At 45.7% G+C, this 26,162-nt stretch overlaps 2 protein-coding genes across 2 annotated transcripts in view; one reads left to right on the top strand and one right to left on the bottom strand.

Annotated features, from left to right (window-relative positions):
• The window catches only part of LOC150038941 (E3 ubiquitin-protein ligase RNF13), a 36,633-nt gene extending 23,864 nt beyond the window's left edge, over positions 1–12,769 (bottom strand). Inside the window, exons 1-3 of the mRNA XM_090328219.1 lie at positions 12,661–12,769; positions 3,386–3,512; positions 833–913 (exon numbers count right to left, since the gene is read on the bottom strand). Of these exons, the coding sequence (XP_090184345.1) occupies positions 833–913; positions 3,386–3,499 (195 nt within the window). The 5' untranslated portion in view covers positions 3,500–3,512; positions 12,661–12,769. The remainder of the gene's footprint in view (positions 1–832; positions 914–3,385; positions 3,513–12,660) is intronic.
• A 1,970-nt stretch (positions 12,770–14,739) lies between these two features.
• Positions 14,740–25,779, top strand: LOC150038940 (protein ANKUB1-like). The gene is made up of 5 exons (XM_090328212.1): positions 14,740–16,491; positions 16,970–17,113; positions 19,494–19,710; positions 23,749–23,863; positions 24,837–25,779. Exons 1-5 carry the CDS (start codon positions 16,402–16,404, stop codon positions 25,777–25,779), a joined length of 1,509 nt encoding a protein of 502 aa, XP_090184338.1. The 5' UTR covers positions 14,740–16,401.
• The last annotated feature ends 383 nt before the right edge of the window (positions 25,780–26,162 follow it).

The raw sequence follows: 26,162 nt of genomic DNA, 5'->3' as shown, positions 1-26,162 counted from the left end.
GGGCCTGAGTTCAAGGCCCAGGACTGGCAAAAAAAAAAAAAAAAAAAAAAAAAAAGGAGGGTTTGGGAATTTAGCTCAGCAGACGGTCCAGAGTTCGGTCCTCAGCTCTGGGGGAAAAAAATGACATAGCCATTAAAAATAATGTAAATCCTTGTTTTTCTGCAAGAAAAGAAAATCCAGATACACAAAGGAAAAAGGTAAGTAGCAAATTTCTATTAGTGTTACATACAGATTTCTAATATATAAACATTTATTTAATACATCTATGCACATACATCTACAAACATACATGGCATATATCCTAAAAACACATCTCAGGGGCCAGGAGCACTTGCCTAGCATGCATGAAGGCCCAGGTTCCATTTTTTAGTGCCACATACACTGAAAAAAGCTAGAAATGCTGCTGAGGCTCAAGTAGTAGAACGCTGGCCTTGAGAAAGCTCAAGGTCAGTGCTCAGGCCCTAAATTCAAGCTATCACTGGCAAAAAAACAAACAAACAAAAAAACCCACATCTGAAATATATTAAAATGCCAGCAATGACTACTGCAAAATAAAACATTAACAGATGATCTTCACTTCCTTTTTTAAAAATTAGCTTCAACTAGTTTTAAAGGAGAGTCTTATTTTAATATGCCCATTTATGTCCATTTACACCACACCAAGATTGGAAGAGCTGCCATCCTTCTCCCCTCTCCTACTTACACTGTCTTCACACTTCTAGTGTGAGATTAATCTCAAGGCCTCAAATACATTATGGGTTGTTTTAAGATAAAATGATAAGAAATATTGTCAATCTTAAACAAGGAACAACAAAAATCATTATTTTCTTACCTTTAAACCTTCTGTTGGAAGTCTATAACCAAATCTTGCTGGGAGATCCTCAAATGTCTTAGATGCATTTTCAAAATTATACTAAATATAAAATTAAAATAAGCTAAGTTTAAGCCAATTTACATATGACATTTTAAAAATTATTACACCAGATATATTATTTCCAGAATTCTGATTTACTACTGTAACTTACTACAATGAAGTCATTTTGTAAATATTCATCCACTAATATAGTAAGGAAAACATAATTTATAATATAACTGCTGAAATTTGAATCTGACTTCAACTGGGGAAGGAAACAGTATTAACTTACACTTTTAGAGCATTGTCAATTTCATGTAAGCTGAATAACTTTATACAGGGCTTAGCTATAAGAGGACTAAACTTAATAAAATACATAGAGATTATCTGACAACTTTCCTCTTCCATATTTGAGTCTTCTACTAAATCAATAACAATAAAGAAAACCTCTCTGTGCTTATAGAAACTAAAAATAAGGCTAGGAGTATAGCTCAGTGGCACTTCTCAAGCATGCATGAGGTCCTAGGTTTGATACTAAGTATCACACACACACACACACACACACACACACACACACGAATGGTAATATAATTGTAAGGTGAGCTTGCTCAATCGTTTGTAATTTTCAATCTGCTATGCAAAGAGCCAAAGAACAGGAAGACAGATAAAACCAAGCAAATATAGTAAACACGTAACACACAGTGGTGAAATCTGTGATAGATTAGAGGAGGTTGGAGGTTAAGATACTATTCACAACATGTAGATCCTAACTATTAAACATCAACAAACATTTTTAAATATAGACCAAAAGGATGGAATAAGTGGGTGCCACTAGCTCATGATTATAATCCTCGCTACTCAAAAGGCTGAGATCAGGGGCCGTGAGTTTGGCCTAGTGGTAGAGTGCTTGCCTAGCACACAGGAAGACCTGGGTTCAATTCCTTGGTGCAGAGAAAAGCCAGAAATGGTGCTGTGGCTTAAGTGGTAGAGCACTAGCCTTGAGGAAGGCCCAAGGACAGTCAAGGACAGTGGCCAGGCCCTGAGTTCAGTCCCCCGGACTGGGGAAAAAAAAAAAAAAAGGCTGAGATGAGAGGATCGAGGATCATAGCCCAAGCAGAAAAATCTGTGGGATTCCATCTCTATCCACAAAAATGTCAGGCTTGAGGTGAAGCTCAAGTAGTAGTGTCTGTCACAGATAGCACAGATAGATAGAAAAGAAGGCAAGGAACAAGGGAGCCTTAAAGCACCACAAAACATGGATTAAGTCACACATCCAATTTATTGATATCACTCCTAAATCACACATTCATCAGGGAGTCCCAGTCTAGCTTATGTCATCTTCAGAAATGCAAAAATAAACACTTCAACCATAAAAAGTATATGTGTGAAAAGTATGTGTGAAAAGAGCGTAATGAAACCCACCAAAAACTATCAAAAAGGAAGAGGATGGAGGAAAACGGGTTAAGAAAGGGGTAATATATAGATACAGTGTTGAACCTGTGTAATTTAGATTGAAAGAAAATATATGGAAGTGCAGGGGGACTGTTTTGGAGAAGGAAAGGAGAAGGGGCATACTATCTTCTCAATGTCAGAACAGCTCTAGTGGTCCATATGAGCTCTTACTCGAGGAACTGGTCTCCATTGCTTTCCTAGTAGCACCAAGCAAAGTAGCTGCACACAAAAAGACCTAGCATATCATCTGTGCACACACAGAGAGTCAATTCTTCTTTTCCTAGCTTTATAGAAATGAAATATAAGACATGCTCCCACTTGCAATGTAGAAGAAAGAAAGGAAAAACACGGCTAAGAGGACTACTAAGGTTTTGGGGAACACTGCTCTTCTAACATCTTTTTTCACCAACGAAGACTAGACATCTATGCTTCTCTTTGGACTTATTTATCCTTAGGTTGAGTCTTTCAATAAACATTTTTTAGATCATCTTAAAATATCATCAATGTAAGTAACGTACAGATCTTACAGCCTGTAGGAACACAACTGGCACTGGGCGCCAGTGGCTCACACCTGTCATCCTAGATACTGAGATCTGAGGATCATGGTTGAAAGCCAGCCTGGGCATGAATTAACCACCAGAAAACCAGAAGTGGCACTGAGGCACAAAGTGGTAGAGTGCTAGCCTTGAGCTAAAGAGCTCAAGGCCCAGGCCCAGAGTTCAAGCCTTACAACTGGAAGAAAATAATAATAACAACAACAACAACAACAACAACAATAATAACAATACACTTGGCATCAAGAAGCCAGCAAAACTCTACATGAGCACATAAGCATGTAGATCTGTATGCTGGGCACTTGAGGTGCACACGCTCAGCAGCAACACCACTTTTCAGATGCAGCCTACACACGACTCCTGTCAGACGTCAAGCAATGAAAAGGAACCAGGCTCCACGTTCAAGTAACTGTGTCTATGCTTGGGTATGTTTACAAGTAAATACCTTTAAGATTCTATCATTGAGAAGTCTTTAAAAAGCATTTTCTTAAGGGATGCTTTGGGACATAAATTATGTTGTACTTACTGCTAAAATGTTTGCTTCTACAGGTAGTAGATTTAGAGATGCAAAGAGCTGGACAGTCAGGATGGTGTAGATCTGTGTGGCTGACAACATGAGCATTCCTATGGAGAGCAGCATCTCGTAAAGTCTCCTGGAGAAAAGAACAAGAAACTGCTGACTTCTTCTCAGGAGTACACCGTCTGTTATCATCAATTCCTAATACCCGAAAGCATTCCTCTACAAACACAGGAATGCCAAAATTAAAACATACTCTAAAAGCATATGAATAAACATATGTATATATACGTAGATATATATAATATTTAGGCAAATAACCAAGTTTGTTTTAAAGCCCCAAAACTCCTAAATCTTAAATCATTCCTAGTCCCAAACATGTGAGAGTAGATAGGTGATATATAAATATATATATATATATATATATATATAGTGTGTGTGTGTGTATGTATGTATGTATGAATATGTATATATGTACATACATCTATACCTATTACTTCCTAACAATGCAATTTTGCCTCTCTATATCCAAACAGCAACAGGGCAGTCCTCTACATTATCTTGCAGCAAATCAAGATACTAAATGCTCAACAGTAAATACAATTTATTTATCTTACAACAAATCAAGACACTAAATGAGAAGCAATAAATAATATTCTCATCAGCAAGCCTCCATCAATTGTATAACATACTTGAAAATAAGCACAAAGTTTACAAACATGACACAATAATGAATTACTTCACTAAATGCTACCAATTTATGTAATACCATTTGATGATGATTACTATTGCTAAGTGCTCCGGATTTGGAAGCTACTTCAAAGTAAAGCTGAATCTTTGACTCATAGATGTTGTTGACTCACTGCTTCAACTGAAAGCAAGACATCATGAATAATTTTGAACTACCATTTTTCAAGGCCATTAATATCACAGATGAAATCAAGGTGAAAATAAGCTAGAAAAAGATTTGTTCCACAGACAGACACAAAGTAGTTTAGTGGTCAACAGGGATCAAGACAAGCGGCCTGAGGCAAAGAAGAGGGACATATGGGGCAGAATGACTGTTAATGGTTACAGACTTTGGAGGGAGAATGGCCAAAGTGCTCTTAAATTAGACTGCAGTGACAACTGCAAAATTTTATATTAAAAATAGCATCTGTAAACTACAAGTTTTTTGTTTGTTTTGCCAGTCTAGGACTTGGACTGTGTCTGGGCCCTGTCCCTGAGCTTTTCTGTTCAAAGCTAGCACTGTACCGCTTGTGGCTTTTTCGGGTAGTTTTTTTGTTTTTGTTTTTTTGCCAGTCCTGGGCTTGAGCTCAGGGCCTGAACACTGTCCTTGGACTTTCTCAAGGCTAGAGCTCTACCACTTGAGCCTCAGCACCACTTCAGGCTTTTTCTATATATGTGGTACCAAGGAATCAAACCCGGGTCTTCGTGCATGCTAGGCAAGCACTTTAACCACTAGGCCAAATTCCCAGCCCTTCGGGTAGTTTTTGGTAGAGATAAGTGACAGACTTTCCTGCTCAGCTGGCTATGAACTGCATCCTCAGATCTCAGCCTTTTAAGTAGCTAGGGTAACAGGCATGAGCCACTGACCCCTGGCTGGAGTTAGTGAACTATCATAAAACTTTTCAAGATGTATAGCTCCGACGCTGCTTTTAAAGGTAAAATACACTTGATAAAATTCTGGTAGGCAGGAAAACAGTTAATAGCAGTACTGAGATTGTTTCCCTTAGAAAGGCTATCTTGACTGCAAGACTGGCCTTTGGCTAGCACCCCCACCATTTCCTGGTAAGAATCTAATGCCTACATTTTGTGAACAATGTGGCTTCTATGAAACACTCCTTTTGTGTCTAGGGTTCTGGAGTTTGGTACCCACAATGGGTGTGCACATGAACACTTCCCAACATCAACTCTGGGCACTACATCTCTAGACATTTCGTATGTGTTTTTAGAGGAACTGGGCCCACCTGTGTGATTTTGCTGTAAGGACTCTCTTGGAAGCTTATACCTGCATTACTTCACACCTTACCTCACATTCATTCATCTAAACACATCACTGACTATGAGCAAGTTCTGGCCAAAATTACGTCACAAAACACAGAAATCCTTACAGAATAGGATATAGTTGCTAATCCACTTTACCAGGAAGAAAAAAATAGGCATCAGGTTGACCATAGTGACCTGCTTGGTCTAAACAAGACTAACGCTCCTTCTATAGTTCTGAACCCAGGAAATGCAAGGATGATAGTCAGAACACGAAGACCTCCAATGCATACTAGTGTTTACTTTTACGATTCCAGGCTGTCGACATTTCCTTTGGTTGCTAGTGCTTTTGATATCATATCCAAAGTATTATTGCCAAATTTAAATAAAGCTGTGTCTTCTTCTAAGAGTTTCACCTATTGCCTTCATTTAAGTCTTTGATACATTTTGAGTTAATTCTGGTATACATTATAAGGTAGAAATCTAACTTTATTCATCTCACAAATGGATACTCAGTTTTTCCAAAAGTACTCATTGAAAGAGCAATATACAACCTCCCCAACACACACACACACACACACACACACACCCCAACTGTCAAAATTCATTTAACCATCTAAGACTTTATTTCTGAGCTCTCTGTTCTATTCTATTGGTCTATCTAAATGATGGTTTCACACTATTTTAATTATTGTAGCTTTGTGGTAAACTTTTAAATCACAAAATATGAGACCTCCAACTTGGTTGTTTTCAGTATTGCTTGGTCTATTTGGGATCCTTTGAGACTTCATAAGAAGTTTAGAATAAATTTTCCAATTTCTGTCAAAAAAAAAAGAAAATCATTAAGATCTTGGCAGGGACTGCCATAAATCCATAGGCTGTTTTGGATAGTGATCCATGGATATATCCCATTTATTTGTTTTCAATTTCTTGCACCAAAGTTTGCAATCTTCAGTATAAAAATCCTTTTACTTCTTGGTTGAGTTTATTATTGTATATTCTATTGGTTTTGTTGCTATTATATATAAAATAATTCTTTTTGATGTGTTTATTGTTGATGTACACAACTGCAAGTGGTGTGTGTGTGTGTGTGTGTGTGTGTGTGTGTAACACTGTGTTCTCAGACTGAGGCTTGAACTCACAGTCTAGGCACTATTCTATCCTTGAGCTTTTTGCTCAAAGATAGTGCCACGGCTCTACTTTCAGCTTTTTGGTGGCTAACTGGAAGTAAGAGTCTCATGGACTTTCCTACCCAGGCTGACTTCAAACACAACCCTCAGATCTCAGATACCTAAGTAGTTAGGATTACAGATGTGAGCCACCAGCTCCTGCCCCGGCCCGCGGGGTTCAGTCAACTGAGACCCGAGAGGGAACCGTACCTAAATGAGTGGGACAGACAAACACAAAGAATGAGACCAAGACAGTGCTCTGATCAAGGTCTGTTTATTGAAAGTCAGAGGGGGTTTATATAGGGCTCGAAAGCAGGGGCTAGCGCAGCAGAATTTTTACTTTGCAAGATTCATTATAGGCAGGAAAAGGAGGTTTGGGAAGACAGGAGATGGAGCAAGTGACCTGTCGAGATAACACTTAGCGTAAATCAGAATAGTCTCTAAATTAACTGTCAAGATATCAGTCCAGATGCTTCTTGACACAGAGCAAAGTGACTTATAAATTATGATAGCAGTCCGGATGTCTCCTGGCACGGAGTAAAGCAACCGGTAAATAAAGATAATGATCCAGATGTCTTTTAGCACAAATTAAGCGGCCTAAAACTTTTTACTAAGCTATCATATTAAAAGTTTTAGACAGCAAGTTAAGAGACCCTGAGGCAGTCTCCAACAAGCTCCCACCTTATTTTCCCTTTTTATAACTTGGTATATTATTACATTGCTTCCTTATCAGCTTTTTTTTCTCTCCATATTTTTTATTGTAATTAATAGAAGGGTTACATTATATTCACTAGATAGAAGGTGCATTACTTCCCAAACATTGATACCCTTTTTCATGTCTTGGTCCCCATTTCTCTTCCCCCACCCCTGCCCCTCATCTTGTTTTCCTCCCTTCCCTATCCTATTTCAAATAACCAAATAAGCATATACACAATATACCAATGTGAAATACTGTAACAATATGAGATAACCGAGGGACAGCAAAAGAGATGAGAGATAACATAGTACATTAACGACAACAATCACTCATTATATGACTTTTGTTATGGGGTATTGTATGGACTGAAAGCTTGGTCTTCTACACTATACAATCATACCCAAAGGTGGAACTTTGGGAGGATTGAATCACTAGGGCTCTGACCTTATGACTGGATTAATACACTTAAGAATGGTAAAGAAGCCAGGTACTTGTTGATTCACGCCTGTAATCCTAGCTGAGATCTGAGGACCACAGTTCAAAGCCATCCCAGGCAGGAAAGCCCACAAGACTCTTATCTCCAATTATCTACCAGGAAATCAGAAGTAGAGCTGTGGGTCAAGGTGGTAGAGCACTAGCCTTGAGCAAAAGAGCTCAGTGTCCATGCCCTGAGTTCAAGCCTAACAACCAAAAAAAGAAAAGAGAAGAAACCAAGTTGTAGTTGTGCTGAATTTCCTCTTGGCCTCATTTTTGAGAACGGGAGCACCCTCACTGGCACATGAGATCATCTGCAGGAAGGTTGGGCTCAGATGGTGGTTACTCATCCAGTTCTGGTAATTGCAAAATGGAACAAGTGCCAAAATTCACAGCAAATCCTAACTTCACATTTAAATCTATGGCAAGACTATACATCTCATCCACACAAAATTAATTCTTTAAAACTTTAAAAATGATAGAAATAGTGAGTGGAAGACCAATATTCCTTTCAGAGCTTTTCTTTCTAAATCATTTTTAATTGTGAGGATGATTCAACAGTCTGATGTCAACAGCTTCAGTGCCAATTAATACTCATAGGACAGCCATGTTCTGAAGAAAGCCTCTGCATTAACTGATTCTCAAGTTACATTCCTCAGCATTACTGATTTAAAAAAAAACTGGACCAAAAGACTCTGTTACTAAATAATTATCTCTAAAAAGCCAGAAATGGAGCTGTGGTTCACGCGTAGAGTGTTAGCCTTGAGTGAAAAAGCTAGGGGACAGTGGTCAGGCCCCAAGTTTGAGCCCCAGTACCACCACCAACAACAAAAAGATATTTTAGTCTCATGCTGTACTTCTGTCCCAACCCAAATTCATCCATTTCTGTAAGGAAATATGCTTGTTTGTAGGAACCGTAAAAGTACCTGGAGTTACAGAGTAAGAGAGCAAAAGCTTTCTCTCAAATGACAAGAAAAAAAAAGATTTGAACTGTTCTTATTTTACTCTAACTTTATGGTTATCTTTAAAGATCATTTTAATTATGTCTTCCCAAATTTAAAATAAATGATTTGGAGACTTAAACATTATCCACTATCAGATATAAAAACCAGTTGTGGTTTCTCAATAGCTCCTTCACTCCCTCTCTTTGCCAGTCCTGGGCTTGAACTCTGGGCCTGGGAGCTGACCCTGAACTTCTTTTGGCTCATGTCAGCACTCTCCACTTCCAGCTTTTTTGAGCAGTTTATTGGAGGTCAAGAGTCTCACAGTAGGTTAGGAATGTGTTTTAACGGTGGAGTGCTTGTTGCCTAGCAAGCATGAAACCCTAGGTTAAATTCCTCAATACCACATAAATAGATAAAGTCCAAGTAAAGCACTAAGCCATGAGCAAAAGAAGTTAAGGGACAGTGTCCAGGCCCTGAGCTCAAGCACCAGGACTGGCGGCAAAAAAAAAAAAAAAAAAAAAAAGGCTCAGACTTTCTTGCCCAGGTTGGCTTTGAACCTCGATCCTCAGATCTAACTAGGATTACAGGCATGAACCACCTGCGCCCATCTTCTCAATAGCTTTTAAGGCATAATTGTTAGGACTATAAGGAGAATATAACATCTCGATCAGAGCTCTAATCTTGATTCCATTACTTACTGACTTAAGCTAATGTTACTATATTAGCTTCTTGATATATGATACTGCCATTTAATAAAATTTTTTGATTCCAAAAATAATGCCCATCAGAAGACAAAAAGCACTGATTACCTTGCCTCAGCTGCTGTTAACTACCCGGCACAGAACTGCCATCTCCCAGCTGCTACTCTAGTCCTAGACTTTGCTCCCAGAGTAAAGAGAACATTGCTCTAGATTTCTCAACTGAACACTATATATAGGCCATTGAAGGATCTCCCCAATCTGCATCCATCTCTTCACCAGCCTGCTCCTTATACACAGCCTTGGCAAATGCAGCCTGCCTTTCCCACCTTTACATGGGACTCTGGAGTGACCTGGTGTAGTACTGTTTTTCCTCCCACCCTTCTCCACACCCTCAAGGAAAGGAAGGAAGCTGAGGGCCATCATTTGCTGAACATATTCCATCACGTGTTTGACAAATTATCCTAATCTCCAAACACTACTAGGGAGGAGTTAAGGAAACCAGTCTGCCCAAAGTCATCAGCAAGTAAGAATCCAAAATAGTCCACTGGCATTCTGTAACTTTTAATGAACTATGTCACAAGAGGGACAGGCTACAGTTAGAATATGTAGGCTCCAATGTCAGCGACTCCATTATCTGTGTTTGAACTGAGCAAATAATATATCTGGATGTTTCAGAAACACGTGAGCTGTTATGTGTCTGAGATTCCCCATTATGAAAAAGACATAACTCAACTATCTGCCACCTTGATGACTGCGAGAATCATGTGAGGTCAAGTATTTAGAAGTCGACTTGGCCTATGGCAAACAATGTTAGCTATTACTGTTTAGCTACTTATACACCATGATGTAGAAAATGACCATGTCAATCACATGCTGTCGTTGTTCCCAAGACTATTTTTGTGCAGTGTAAAAGTTTAGTCAGCTATTTTTTATGTATGCTAATATGTATAGAATACTTGAATTTTTAAACAAGATTAAAAGGAATTCACTTGTCTACTGTTTCCTCTTTGAGACAAAGGAGAATGTTTACCAACTCCCTTCCCCTTTTTGTATCATGTGTAACTGCCAAATGCATTAACATATGGTGGTAGCATATCAAAGGGTACAAACTGCTATTTTTACTTAAACTCCTTTTGCCCTTTGCTAAATATTACTAATTCCCAGATCTTAAAATGCCCAAAATTATATCTTTTATTTAAAAGTCAGATGTATGAGTTGAAGTGGTTTGGTTATATTATGGTATGCTTACTTCTTGTTGGTATGATCTAAAAATGGCTGACTTTGGGCTGGTTGTTAGCAGCTAACGCCTATAATCCTAGCAACTCAGAAAGTTGAGATCTGAGAATCATGGTTCTAAGCCAGCCTGGGCAAGAAAGTCCATTAAGACTTCTATTTCCAATTAACCATCAGAAAACTGGAAGTGGAGCTGTGGCTTAAAATGACAGAGTACTAGCCTTTAGCAGAAAAGCTCAAGGACAATACCCAGGTCCTGAGTTCATGCCCCAGGACTGGCACCAAAAACAAAAGTAAAACAAAACAACAAGCAAGTTATGCCCATCCAAAGTGCTGGAGAGAAATGAAAGCTAAACTCCACAAGTGTCAGTATTCAACTGAATAGCTGACTTTAAGGAATAACTTAGGTAAAACATTCATATATTTTATATGCACATATTTATTTAATAAGGCAGTTGACATGCCTTATGCACAGAGAGAAATAACTGTGATTCTATTCAACCAATTAAAAAATACTTTAAGGCTTAACTATATAACAGAGATTTTCTTTCTTCCTTTTTAAGTGTCAGTCTTTGGGCTAGACTTGGCCTGAACCAAGTCTTTTTTGCTGAAGGTCAACATACTATCTCTTGAGCTACAGTTCTGCTTTTGGCATTTTGGGCACTTAACCGAAGATACGAGTTTCTTCACAGACTTTCTTGTCCACGATGGCTTCAAAACCACAGCTAGGATTACAACTATGACCCACCGGATTTTCTTTTATCCCTATAAGTTTCTCCTCATTTATAGATAATGTCACAGAATTAGTAAGTGGCAGAGGTGAACCTTATCTGACTCTTAAACTTGAAATCCAGTATTTTGAAATACCTGGAGTTTTTTGTATGTTTGTTTTTTGTCAGTCCTGGGCTTGAGCTCAGGGCCTGTGCACTGTCCTTGGACTTTCTCAAGGCTAGAGCTCTACCACTTGAGCCACAGCACCACTTCCGGCTTTGTTCTATGTACGTGGTACCGAGGAACCGAACCCAGGTCTTCATGTATGCTAGGCAAGCACGCTACCACTAGGCCAAACTCATAGCCCCGAAATACTTGTTTTTTTGTAATCTATGCTAATGCATTTAAAATTAACATTTTCTTGATGATTCATGCACATAAAAAACAAAACCAAGGGCCGCGAGTTTGGCCTAGTGGTAGAGTGCTTGCCTAGCATGCACAAAGACCTGGGTTCGATTCCTCGGTACCACATACATAGAAAAGAGCTGCAAGTGGTGCTGAGGCTCAAGTGGTAGAGCTCTGGCTTGGAGAAAGTCCAAGGACAGTGCTCAGGCCCTGAGCTCAAGCCCAGGACTGATTTAAAAGAAATAAATAAAAAAGAAAGAAAGAAGGAAAACCAAACCAAACCAGGACAGAACCTAAAGCTTTATGAAAGAATGTTTATCTCCCTGCACAAACCGATTAGAAATCTAGTAATGAACCCGTCTGGCCTTGCAGGACAAGGCGCAGGCTCTCGGGGAGTCCCGCAGGGCCAGGCCTCCCTCCGGAGGCACACCCCCGGCTCACTGCACGGCCGAGGGGAACGCAGCCGTGGTTTCCGCTGTTCTACCTCCAGGAGCGGCCGGGCGGGCTGGGGGCGGCCGGTGGGACGGAGCCGAGGATCCACCCGCCGCGCGCAGCGCAGCCAGCGGCTGCCGGCGAGGTCGCGCGGCGCTCCGGGTCAGGACGCCGGGCCCCCGGCCGCCGGGCTCCGTGGTCAGCGCGGTCACCCCGACGTCCAGGCGGGCAGCAGGGGGCCCGGCGCTCCGGGGAGGAGAGGGAGCCCCCGAACTTTCTACGTCAGCCCCGCAGGTGAAGTGCCGAGCCCCAGCCCGGGAGGCTGCGGGGCCGAGGCCCGCCGGCGGCCGCGCGCCACCCACCCCGGGACGGGCCCCCGGGGCGGACCGGGCGCCGGCGGCCGGGTCTGCGCCCCCTCTCCCGCGTCGCCGCGCCCAGCTCCAGCTCCGGGGCCAGGCCGAGCCCGAGCTCGAGCGCCGGGAGAAGTGTGTCCGGCCAGGCCCCGCCACCGAGGAGCGGGACGGGCTCTTACCTCACGCCCGGCCCGGCAGTCGGGCTCGCGGCCGCGCGGCGGCGGAGAAGTCCTCAGCCGGCCCGCATCCCCGGAGGTCCGCGCCGACCCACCGCCCCGAGTGCGCCGGGACCGCCGCGGCGTCGGCAGGAAGTCCCGCCCCCCGCCTCCCACTGGCCGCCCTGAAAACGGAGGAAGGCTATTGGGCCCCGGAGCTGCCCGTCCGTCCTTCGGCTCCGCCCCCTTCCCCACGTACACACCTTCGCGCGGAGGTTCGCGGCTCACCTCAGCCGCGCTGGAGAGACGCCCGGCCCTCGGGTCGCGTTGCCGGCCTGGCGACCCGGGCCCGGGAGGGAAGCGAGCGCGGGGCGGGGCGGCGTGCGGCGCCGAGGCTGCTCGGGACCGAGAGCCGGCCGGGGCCGCGGGCCTGGCGGGGGTGGGGGGGCGGCGGCCGGGCTCCGGGCTCCGGGCGCGGGGCTCCGCCGGCGGGCGCCGGGCGTCCTCTTCTTGACTTTACCCACCCACCGTCCGCACGGACGGAGCAGTAGCCCAGACACCAGCCAGAAAAAGAACGGGCAGAGAGACCGCGGCCCGGAGCCGGCCGAGCGCGAGCGCCGCCAGCCGCCGGGGCCCCGCCCGAGGCCTCGTCCCGCACAGCCGGCCAGCCCGGAGGAAAGGGCGCCCGGGAGAGGACCCCGCCGGGAGAGGGCCCCGGGACAGGGCCCCCCCCCCGAGACAGCACCCCCCGGGACAGGACCCCCCCCGGGACAGTACCCCCCGGGACAGCACCCCCCGGGACAGGACCCCCCCCGGGACAGGACCCCCCCCCGGGACAGCACCTCCCGGGACAGCACCCCCCGGGACAGGACCCCCCCCCCGGGACAGGACCCCCCCCGGGACAGCACCCCCCGGGACAGGACCCCCCCCCGGGACAGGACCCCCCCCGGGACAGCACCCCCCGGGACAGGACCCCCCCCCCGGGACAGGACCCCCCGGGACAGGACCCCCCCCGGGACAGGACCCCCCCCCGGGACAGCACCCCCCGGGACAGCACCCCCCGGGACAGGACCCCCCGGGACAGCACCCCCCGGGACAGGACCCCCCCCCCGGGACAGCACCCCCCGGGACAGGACCCCCCCCCGGGACAGGACCCCCCGGGACAGGACCCCCCGGGACAGAACCCCCCCCGGGACAGGACCCCCCGGGACAGAACCCCCCCCGGGACAGGACCCCCCGGGACAGGACCCCCCGGGACAGGACCCCCCCCCGGGACAGGACCCCCCGGGACAGCACCCCCCGGGACAGCACCCCCCGGGACAGCACCCCCTGGGACAGGACCCCCCGGGACAGCACCCCCCGGGACAGGACGCCCCCCCGGGACAGCACCCCCCGGGACAGGACCCCCCCCGGGACAGCACCCCCCGGGACAGGACCCCCCGGGACAGCACCCCCCGGGACAGGACCCCCCCCCGGGACAGCACCCCCCCCCCCGGGACAGCACCCCCCGGGACAGAACCCCCCCCGGGACAGGACCCCCCCCCGGGACAGCACCCCCCGGGACAGGGCCCCCCCCCCCCGAGACAGCACCCCCGGGACAGGACCCCCCCGGGACAGCACCCCCCGGGACAGGACCCCCCGGGACAGGACCCCCCCCCCGGGACAGCACCCCCCGGGACAGGACCCCCCGGGACAGGACCCCCCGGGACAGCACTCCCCGGGACAGGACCCCCCCCCGGACAGCACCCCCCGGGACAGCACCCCCCGGGACAGGACCCCCCCCCCGGGACAGCACCCCCCGGGACAGGACCCCCCCCGGGACAGCACCCCCCGGGACAGAACCCCCCCCCGGGACAGGACCCCCCCCCCGGGACAGCACCCCCCGGGACAGGGCCCCCCCCCGAGACAGCACCCCCGGGACAGGACCCCCCGGGACAGGGCCCCCCCCGGGACAGGACCCCTCCCCGGGACAGGACCCCGTCCCGGACCCCTCCCCGGGACAGGACCCCCCGGGACAGCACCCCCCGGGACAGGACTGCCCCCCCCCCCCCCGGGACAGGATCCCCCGGGACAGGACCCCTCCCCGGGACAGGACCCACAGAACAGGACCCCACCCCAGCTCCAAACGTAAGCTCACTCACAACTCTAATCTCAGACATCCAGAAATCACTTTTAACTGTGTCATAGGAACGTCTACCACCCATGCACCCCACGACCATCGACAGACAAATATTCTGCATATCCTTAAATTTCCATTGAGATGACATGGAACATAAGTGAAAGTGGGAGAAAAACACGGGAAGGGCGATCAATGTTTAAGAAGCAATGGACCCACTGCCTGATGAATGTAACCGCACCCCTTCTATACATCACCCCAACAATAAAATACAGTTTTTAAAACTCATAAGTGAACTGAGTGTGTGGCCACACCTGTACTCCCTTTTTGGTCAGTTTAGGAGCTTGAACACAGGATCTGGGCACTATCCCTGAGCTCTTGCTCAAGGTTAGTGCTCTACCACTTTAACCACAATTGCACTTCTGGTTTTCTGGTGGTTCAAGAGTCTCACGGACCTCCCTGCCCGGGCTGGCTTTAACCCCAGTCCTCAGACCTCAGCCCCTTCCTGGGTAGCTAGGATTACAAGGTGAGCCACAGCACCTGGCTTATCTTTTCCTTTTCTAACCATTATTGCATGATGGAATCAGAAGAGAATTGGTATACAGAGTACCATTTTCTGAGTGCCTGCTCATTGTGCTAAGTGCTGCTAAGAAAAGGAAATGCAAGGTGATGATCCTGTACTCAGTCAAGGAGGTATTTCAGGAAGAGGGCAAGATTTACACATGAAAAACTGTGCAGATATAAGGGCATTAAATCAGGTACATCAAACGAGTTGCAGAAGAGCCTCTTTTTAACATTCTAATAAAATGCTTACTTGATCAACTTGACTAAAGACACATCTTTGCTCACTCTGAATAGGGATTAAAATCAATCCCAGCAACATCAAGTGGGGTTGAAGAAAATAGCAATTGTAAATTGCTATATAAATAAAGGCAAATAATATAAGAAACATCAACTGTATTGTATTGCTGTTCAGCAGCTTCCATTATGCAAGAACAACAGGCCGAATGCATACACATTCATCTCCCTGGTGCAGGAATGTTGTCCCAAACCCGGTGGCAGGATCAGAAATACTGCCAGAGGACAAGTACAGAGAGTTGTTATGGAAACAAGCATGCTTCTGCTCAGAGTTATTTACTGAGGACTTTCAGGATTATCTCATTGTGCAAAATCAACTCTCGCTTCATGCAGGCCGTGTTCTACAATCCTATCTATTTTTAAAGGTTCGTCTGACAGCTGTCTTAGAGTAAATGTGATCTCCAGAGACAAGGTGGCGATCACACTACCAGGTATGATCGGTGTGTAGTGCTTTTGTGTGCTACATTCGAAGCTTGTCCACACCCGCCTTGCCATTGTCCTGTGTGTAGGTTGCCATAATGCAGGAACAAGGCAGCTGCTAACTGCAGCCTGTGGCAGGGAAACATTTCCTGTCTCTCTGGCCCCACCTGTGATACTGTGGACCTGCTCTTCTGGCTCTCTTAAGTCCCCCTCCAGGCTGGGCAGTGACAGCCATCAATTTTGCCCTTAATATTTCCCCCCTTCTTTGTCCTTCATTGTGAATTGGATTTTTTCCAACTATTTAGCAGCATCTTTGAAAAGAGGCAGCTTTTTTGTTTTGTTTCTCTTGTTCCTGAGAAGCTGATTACATAATGAGGATTTTCATAGCTTTTGAAGGATCCTTTGAACCTTTTGAGGTTTCTGCCGATGACACAGTGGAAACCGTCAAGCTGATGATAAAGGTACGCACTTTGTTCCAGAGCCACTAAAGTATGTATGGATTTTAATTATGCAGAATAACTTAATGAATGGTTGGGAATGTTTTCAGCAAGCAGGAAACTGAAAGTAATGAAAAGATCATTATTTTTTATACGATAAGTTGATAAGAATCTGGTAGCCTTGGAGGTGTTAGACCCAGTACCACAAATAGTAATAGTAATTACTATATTATTATATATAGTGCTTGAATTAAAATCTCAAAGTGAGTATCCCTCCCTCTTCATAAACGTTTGGGGATGTCTAAAGAGTCCAAGTTAAGAACACTAATATATTTTCCCTTTATCAGAAAATAATTATAATGCCAACTGGAAAAAATACTTAGAGACAGAGAAGTAGAAAGACATATACACAGAGGAAGGAAGGCAAAAGAGAGAGAGATTACAGTTCTTGTCTAGTAATACAGAGATATCCTGTCCTCATAATGTGCTGTTGGTCTTTAAGGACTATTTCCACATTCCTCTCTCTGAGGACAAACAAGGCCGGCGGTATCTGGAGCTAGTGTATGCTGGGGCTGCTCTGAGGAACAGCTGGAGTCTTGCTGATGTTGGAATATCTTTCTGCTCAACTCTTAAATGCTTTGTTAAGGTATGATGATCTGAGTAACATCTGCCAAGGTGTCTATCACACTTCAAATCAAGTTGTGGATAACCCACCCAAATTAGTCTCTTCACCTAGAAGGAGGTGGTTTTTGTTTTCTGGAAAAAAAAAGAAGTCATTAATGTCCTAAATCTGAGAAACAGGACGTAAAACCAGTTTCCCTTTTCATCAGGAAAGAGGAAATGTAATCATTTTCTCCTCCCCACCCATTTCCCGTGTTTGCTGGTTTTAGTCTGGGTTTGGCTTGATTAATGTTGCTAGCAGGATGAATATTTTCCTCCAACTTTCCATCCTGCCTCTACTAAGGATATGTCAGCATCATTTTCTTTCCCATTTGGATCGTAAGATAAAAGGAACTTTTCAAAAATGTATACTGTAGTTTTAATAGTGAAAGCAAAAATATAGGGTTGCTGCATTAAAAAAAAAAAAAGCCAGGGGCCAAAAGTTTGGCTTAGTAGTAAGAGTGCTTGTCTAGCATGAAGACCTGGGTTCAATTTCTTGGTTCCACATACACAGAAAAAGCTGCAAGGGGTGTTGTGGCTCAAGTAGTAGTGCACTAGCCTTAAGAAAGCGCAAGGGGGCCGGGAGTTTGGCCTAGTGGTTAAAGTGCTTGCCTAGCATGCATGAAGACCCGGGTTTGATTCCTCGGTACCACATACATAGAAAAAAGCCAGAAGTGGTGCTGAGGCTCAAGTGGTAGAGCTCTAGCCTTGAGAAAGTCCAAGGACAGTGCTCAGGCCCTGAGCTCAAGCCCAGGACTGGCAAAAAAAAAAAAAAAAAAAAAAAAGAAAGCGCAAGGACAGTGCCCCAGGCCCTGGGTTCAAGCCCCAGGACTGGCCAGAAAAAGTATTAAGAGACTGAACTCATTTAAGTAAAACAAATGCTTATGGAACTAAAACTACTTTAGAAGTTCTACATTGCTGTCAGGGAATACATCTAGCATATTGCAAAACATAGAAACTAAAGGTCTCTGTAGCCAAAGCAAATACACAATGAAGAACACTGAGCAATGAGAGAAACCTCCCCTCCGTTTCTCCCTCTACACAGCTCCACTCCTGTTTCCCTCTTAGACAGTTTTTGAGCTCAGGGCCTGAGCACTGTCCTTGGACTTTCTCAAGGCTAGAGCTCTATCACTTGAGCCTTAGCACCACTTCCAGCTTTTTTCTATGTATGTGGTACCGTGGAATTGAACCCGGGTTGTCGTGCATGCTAGGCAAGCACTCTACCACTAGGCCAAACTCCCGGTCCCAACTTAGACAGTTTTTAAATTATCCAAAAATTTAGGCTCCAAATCAACATGCACGATGAAGGAGGGCTTCACTAAAATCACACCTCTGCACCGCTGCCAGCATGGCATGGGTGTAAACTGTTCACGGGGTCTGCGTGTCTTGTGTTGACTAAGTGAGAACAGTCTGTCTCAGGGCCTTGCCATGTCTTCTCCCAGCTGGGGGTTCCTTAAAGTCAGTGTCCCCAGAGGATGGATGAGGGGTTCCACACACAATCACACGTCCTGGAGCTCTAGTCATGAAAATCATTCCAGGGATTCTCATAAAAAGGAGCCACACACAATGAATATTTTCACAGATACGTCTTATAGTATTCTGGGGAGGAATTGATCAACCATTTCCTGTTCCTCATGCAGGAGTGGGGGTTAAAGACTCAAGATGGTGGCTTCTATCTGAGGCTTTTGTGTATTTTGAGCTGGACCAAAACATGTCCTCCTGTCATTTGGCACCTCATCCTTAGACAGTAGTTCAGGGTAGGTAAAATGAGTGAGGCCCACACAAAACTCAGGTGGCTTTCCAGACTTCATTTTGCCTGCTATATCCTTTTATTCTTCCTCTCCTTGGCATTCATCAAGAGTTTCCAGATTTTTTTTAACATTTGAAGAAATCAGATTTAGAGAGCCTCTTCTTTGTCTCCTTAGCATTAAGGGGAAATTATCTGCTTTTTTTTTTTTGTCAATTTACTTTGTGTTTTTAACTTCTGAGTTTCAGGGGCTGAGAGCATGGCCTAGTGGTAGAATGCTTGCCTCGCATGCACGAAGACCCAGGCTCCATTCCTCGGTACTGTGGACACAGAAAAAGCCAGAAGTGGTGCTGTGCCTCAAGTGGTAGAGCTCTAGCCTTGAGGAATGCCCAAGGACAGTGCTCAGGCCCTGAGCTCAAGCCCCAGGACTGGCAAAAATAAACAAATAATACAGTTTCCATCTTTTCATTTCTCCTTCCCCATTCAGGACTGGGGAGAGAGATAATACACAAGTCTTTGTTTTTACCTGTCACCCCACTGTTGTGGAAGCAGCACCTCTCTAACATCTCGGTCCCTCACCCCCTCACCAGACAGTGAGTTCCTTCCTGTTCGTCCTTAGGAAGAAGATAAGCCTATCCTCTACGTGTTCAATGCGGTGACCCAGGAGACAATGCCCATCTTGGAAGACATTTCTCTTTTGGGTAAAAAGGTGTCAGACCTGCGGACACTTGTGACACGGCAATGTGGCATTCCAGTGAGTGCCTACTGCCTCCGCTGCCCTCAGGGGCTGGAGATGTACGACTGCAACACCCTCGGAGACTACCACGCCGGCCTCGGTACTGCCCGCCGCCCTCTTGGCAGCCTTGCTCACCATCGGCACTCTGGGACACCAGAGAAAATGGAAATCTGTATTTTCAAAGGCTAAAACTTTTAACTTATTTTGCAGTGGTAAATGGTTTAAATGGCACATGTATAGAAGGATGGAAAGTGGTTAGTTTCCTGGACCTCTTGGTCCTTCTGGCACTCAGGCGCTGTCCCACAGGCAACCATCATTATTCTGAAAATTTAGAATCAAAAGCATTTCCAAATTCACGCAAATGGAGCTGCTGAACAGAGCACAGCTATGGATGATGGACCTGTGGCCAGGGCATTTAAGAAGGAGAATGGTCTCCATCTGCTTATTCTCTGAGCAGGCTTTGCTAATATCCACAACTCACACCATTGTATCTGTTCTTGTTCAGTGTATCGCAAACATATATACAAGTAAATTCAAGTTCATATACTTTTCTTTCTCTTTAAAGCAGTTAGCAGCATAAAATGCTATTCTGAATCTGTTTCTTATCTTAAACTGTTGCCAGTTAGATTAAAGCAATCATTTTAACAGTGTGACACCAATACGGTGAAGGATGAGGTGCTTTAGTAGGCAGACATTTTCCCCAGAGAAATAATAGTCTCTTTTTTAAGTGCTGTACTTCTGGGTCGTATCTGCTGTAGCCAGCCATCAGAATGACAAATTCAAATTTAACAGATTCTACATTTAGTTTTAACCACATTAGACAATTACTTGAATCGCAAAAATAATTGTTAAAAAAAAAAGATTATTGCAGGGATGTGGCCTCAAGGGGTAGAGCTGAAGAACGCAAGGACAACGCCCACGACCCACAAAAAAAAAAAATAGAGTATTGCTTGAGGGGAGTGAGCTGCATCTGAGTTTTGAGTTCTTCTAGCCGACTCCCGAGCTTTGTAGCACACTTGGGTTGAGTAGGCTTGCTTTCTACAACTGCTAACAGTGTGATGCACTGATCCCTATTTCTCCTGGCTACTGTATCTTCTTGGCAATACTACTCACAGTTTCAAACTGAGACAGTCAAAACTTTTATATCAATTATTGTCCCCATTTTTGCCCAAAGAGTGTGATGATACCTCAACTGATAATCGAATTATCCAGGAATATGCCAAAAGACAAAACAAAACTGGGAGAAACTCATGCTGTCCCTAGGTCCTACACTGTTCTGATTAAAATGACATTGTAGAGCTGAGGAATTTAGAAATGGCTCAACCTGTCTTTTACAGGGCTTGGGTTTTTTTTGTTTTGTTTTGTTTAATGCGTAGTTTTTGAGTGGCTCGCTCAAGATACGGGTTACATGCTGTAGATATGAAAAAAAATCATTTTCTAAAGTGACATAGCAAAAATGAGTTCAGAACAAAGCTCTTACTACAAGCAAGGTCATTTAATTCCTTTCCAGGACAAACTTGGAGAGATGGGTCATGTTAGCAGATTTAAGGTGGGAATTCTGCCTATAAAGGAGAGGTTCAACATTGTGAAAGGTGCTACAGAGAACCATGTAGCAAGGGCCAGAGGCCAGCACTGCCAGGACTCAGGACATGCCAAGCTCACGGCAAGCAGGCATCAGTGGAGGTGGAAGGTGAGCATGGAAGCTGTTGGGATTTTGAATTTTAACAGAAGATGAACACACTTTTCACCAGACTAGGGAAAGGCCAGACAATCCTAAACCCTCTGCGCTGATAAAAGGTCACTGGGGATGGCAATGATCACGCAGATGGAGACAGAAAGAGGGTAAAGTTTAAGATGTGAAGTGAGCAAAGGGCTTTTGGGATGACAGAACATTTAGTGATTCAGTAACTAACTTACTAATCATCTATCAGACTAGCCAGAAATGGAATCTCTAATCCTAGCCCTTCAGGAGGGAAAGGCACAAGGATCAGGATTTGGGCTGCATGAATAAAATAAGAAAAATATGTATATAGGACTTGCATAAATTATGGTGTTCATTTTAGCTCCATTTCTGGCTCTTATCTTGGCCAGGCCCCATCCTCTGCTCTTGCTTACCTCACGTTTATCCTTTCTGGAACAGATTGCATGAGTGTGTGCCTGCGCTTTACGTTCTGATGCCGGAGACTGGTTTTCCCTCCTGGTGGTATTCAGGGTCAGCCAGAGCACACAGCCCCCTTGGACACTTAACCCAGGAGCAGAGAGCCCTGCCAGCTCAGATACTGAAGTCTGGGCTGGCTCCAGGACTGCACTGCCAACCCTGGGAAGCCTACTGTGCCATCTTAATTCCCTTTATGTACGAGAAAACAGGGGTTTACAGAGACAACCTAACCAAGGTCACACTGCCCACAGATAGTGACCAAACCCACAGCTGGGTTCTTTTCAATAATTTATACGGTCAAGCCAGTATGTCTTTATTGATGTGCTTTAAGTTCCGATCAATATTTTCTCTTGATTTTCCCAGTGTAGGGAGGCTTCAAGCCAGGATAAAGGTTTCCATATTCAGAAAGAACCCAGAAACGAGGGCAACAGGAGCCAACCCCGTGTTGGGGACAGTGGTCTGGAACAGGCTGGTGGCTACCAGGTGCTTTCCAGGCTACACTGTGCATAGTAAGGGTCCCGAGGCTTGGGTTTTATTACGTTAACTGTCCTTTCAGTGATAAGCTTGGGAAGTATTCCCTGAATCAGTATCTCAGTTTTCAAGTGGATTTATATGTTCCAGCAGAACCCCTAAGCTTCAGAGGAAATTTAAGCGTGTGACAAAGAAGGCATTAGAGACCTATGAGGCTAAAAGTTGAGGGTGCTTAGAAATTCTCTGAATATTTAAAACTTGGGTATTAAAAGAAAAAACTCTCAATTGTTACCTTTGTTCTTTGAGAAATTAGGACCACTGACTACTAGCAATTGAATTGCTTGTAGTTTGCTTACATTTGCTAGCCAACAGAAAACTGACATGGCCGTGTGTGTGTCTGCTGGTACTGGGACTTAAACAAGTTCCTTAAAGTGGAACAAAACACCAGGATGCATGGAGGTGCTCTCCTGGTATTAAGGAAGATTGAACTGAAACTCTGAGGTTAAGGATGCACAGATGGGTGGTGGGTGGGAACCCTCAGCCCCACATCTGGTGGAAGTCCCAGAACAGGAAGCAACGTTGACACCTGGCAGCTGCAGGGCAGAAGACCCTCTGGCAGTCAGTCCAGCAGGAACAAGGCGGTAGCCCCCACTGGAGGCTCTGAAAACACTCAGCAGAAATGTGACCCCTGAGATTAGGCTCTGAGCAGGAAATTTCAAGATAATTCTTCAGTCCTGAAAAGGCAAAGATGGGGTAGGCTCCTGGGACTCACAATAGGGGCACGGAAGGGGGTGGGTCAGAGACAAGGCAGGTGGGAGTGCACAGGGGCACACCAGCACTCCACTCTGGAAGCAGTGGGGTTCCCTGTACCTGAAGCCAGAGAGGCCCGGAGAGGCTGTGTGGCCTCACCTTCAGGAGAGCAGGGAGGCTGAAGCTTCCCATGGCTCATCTGTGAAGGCCAGGGAAATGCCTTTTCCAAGCTAATAAAGGCTCAAGTTAAAGCATAAACAAAAACCAAGTCTCCTTCTTCAAGGTTACTCTTCCTCATGCATCTGCTCACATCTTGCCTTGGAAAAGCTTTTGTTATTACTAAAAGTGTTATGGACTGTCAAATCATAGTGATAGGTTGAACTAGAAATTACCTTTTAAAAATTATTGTTGTGGAGTAGAGTGCTAGCCTTGAGCTGAAGAGCTGAGTTCAAGTTCCACGACTGCCTCCCAAAAATTATTGTTAGTATTAGCACACATTAAGTGTACAATGGAGGCACTTTGTTTTTTTTTTTGCCAGTCCTGGGGCTTGAACTCAGGGCCTGAGCACTGTTCTTGGGCTTTCCACTTGAGCCACAGCACCACTTCTGGCATTTTCTATATCTGTGGTACTGAGGAATCAAACCCAGGTCTTTGTATGTGTGAGGCACTCTACCACTAGACCAAACTCCAAGCCCACAATGGAGGCTTTACTGTGACATTTGCATGCACGTAAATTAAACCACTTCTCTTGATCCACAGGAACAACACTTCGTTTGGATGTCTGGGATGGATGGAAGGAATTTCTAATGGGCTGTCTCCTTGGACAAAAACTCAAAGTCCAACGCTATTTATCAAAAGAAGGACCAGTACTCAAGTAAGGGGATGAAGTAAATTCTGCCTTCACTGACATAATTTCTTACCAAGGCTCTGTTATAGCTCCAGCTCCAAGTAGAAGGATGCTGGGCCCAGTCCAGGGTATGGGCTACAGGGGCATTGCAGGAGGCCGGATGGCCTATGGTGATGGATCACTGCCTTCAGAAATAGTTAATGAGGCGACTTCGGTTTAGTTGGGTTTGGATTTTATGCTTCTCGCACTTTTGAACATACTTGCCACTCCTATTCAGTTATTTATTTTTTATTTTATTTTCTTTTTCGTTATCTCTTTATCTTCTTCCTCCTCCTCCCCTTCCTCCCCCTCCTCCTTTTCCTCCTCCTCTACTTCCTCCACCTTCTTGAACTCAGGGCCTTGGCATTGTCTGTCAGCTTCTTTTGCTCAAGACTAGTAGCACTCTACCACTTGAGCCACAGTGCCACTTCTAGCTTTTTCTGTTTATGTGATACTGAGGAATAATAGAACTCAGGGCTTCATGCATGCTAGGCAAGCACTCTACCACCAAGCCACATTCCCAGCTATGTGCTACATGACACTCACCTCTATGAGAATAACAGGAGGCAGAAGCCCAGTGCTGGGGAAAGGGGAGGGGAGGGAAGTGGAGGGGAGGGGAGACATAGAGGCCAGTATTGGGGAAGGCTGAGGAGAGAGGAGGGATGTGGGGAAGGGAGAGGCAGTGATTCTGGTCAAGACAGTGGTACTTATAGAAGCCAGAAAACAAGGACTTTCAGAAAAGAAACACAAAAAATGCACACCTCAAACTCACACAGTCCCAAACTATGCTGCATTGCTTGCAGTAATTCCCATTTGCTACTAAATGTAAGGCGGGCCCATATAACTTAACCTTACGCTACCTAAGTCTTTTCCTAAAAATGTTTCGGGAAAAGGAAGAAACGAATACGCTTCTTGCTTTTCAGTTATCTCACACCCTCCCCGACCCGTTTTCCTCATCCAGGTATCAGAGGAGAGTGGCGCTGTACCTGGCCGCCTTTCATGGCTACACTGACCTCAGCGAGTGGGCCCTGAAGCAGGGGGCAAGGCCCCAGGAGGCAGTGGGCGTTCACCCCTACCGTGCGTGGTGCCATCAAGCCCTTCATGTCGATGTCTCCAGATGCCCAGTGCATGCCGCTGCAGAGGCTGGCCGACTGCTCATCCTGAAGGCCTTTGTCAACTGCAGCGTCCTGTGTCTTGTATGCAGAGACGCCGAGGGACAAACCCCCCTGAGCATCGCGGCCAGACAGAGGCATGAAGACTGTGTGCTATATTTGCTAGGCAAAATGTGGTCCACGGTTCCATTTCTGAAAATCACAGTCCCGATGAGGATTTATATTAAAATAAAGCAGTGGATCTTCCGAGCTCAGAATCACAGCCTTCACAAAAGCCAGCTTAGCAGAACAAGGAGCTCGGGGGCAAAGGTGGGAGATATTGTGATGGTGGATGGCTTTACCACACCGAAGATGACCTCCAAGAGCTGGCATAAGGCTGGGAACAGGGACTCACAGATCACGCTGAGCAGGCTTCCTCCCCTCAAGGAGCAAACTACAAGCAAGAAAGCTGGCAGTTCTCTGGTGGTTTCGCAGAGGGGCTCCAGAGAGCAGACCCTCACATTGCCTCCTCTGGAAGATGCAAATGGGTTCTCTGGTTTACAAAGACCTCAGCAGGGAAACCAGAAGAGAATTACTGCACCATCTGGCAAACAAGAACCATACATGAGGAATACATACCTCCCCCAAGTTCCCCTCCCTCCATTTTCAAGAGCGGGCTACTCCCACCCATCCCTTTACTATGCAACACCACATGCTGAGGATCTACTGAGGTCCTCCTTTTCATCTTTCACACGGTACAGTGGGAGGACCCCCAGAGAGAACGCAGTCTACTGTCTCGCTGTGGCAAGGTAAAGTTTTCTCCTCTGAGCATGCCAGGTGGCCTTTAATACAGAAGGTCCAGGGCAGAGAACATTTTTGTAAGCGCCCCTATAACAGAGCAACATCAGTTGCCTCAGTGTACCCAACAAGCCCCAGCAGCAAGGACCACGTGTTGGTAGGTGTGGTAGCGCATGCCTACCATCTGACACTCGGGAGGCTGAGGCAAGAGGATCACAGGCCCAAGGCCAACCTGGGTTATATAGCCAGTTCATGTCTCATGACAACAAACCAAAGGTCTCAGACTCATGTTACTTATGTAGTGACTCCTCCAGTTCTGTGGAGGAAGAGTCATGAAGAGCTGGGCATCAATTAGATCTGTTTCTGAGTTTTTGAAGCTAAGAAGAAAATGTGAATTA

Source organism: Megascapheus bottae, unplaced genomic scaffold (assembly GCF_031878675.1).
Source record: "Megascapheus bottae isolate mThoBot1 unplaced genomic scaffold, mThoBot2.hap1 H_3, whole genome shotgun sequence".
NCBI classification, from domain to species: domain Eukaryota; kingdom Metazoa; phylum Chordata; class Mammalia; order Rodentia; family Geomyidae; genus Megascapheus; species Megascapheus bottae.
Note: the sequence above shows the minus strand (reverse complement) of the source record. Positions and strands in the feature narration are given on the sequence as shown.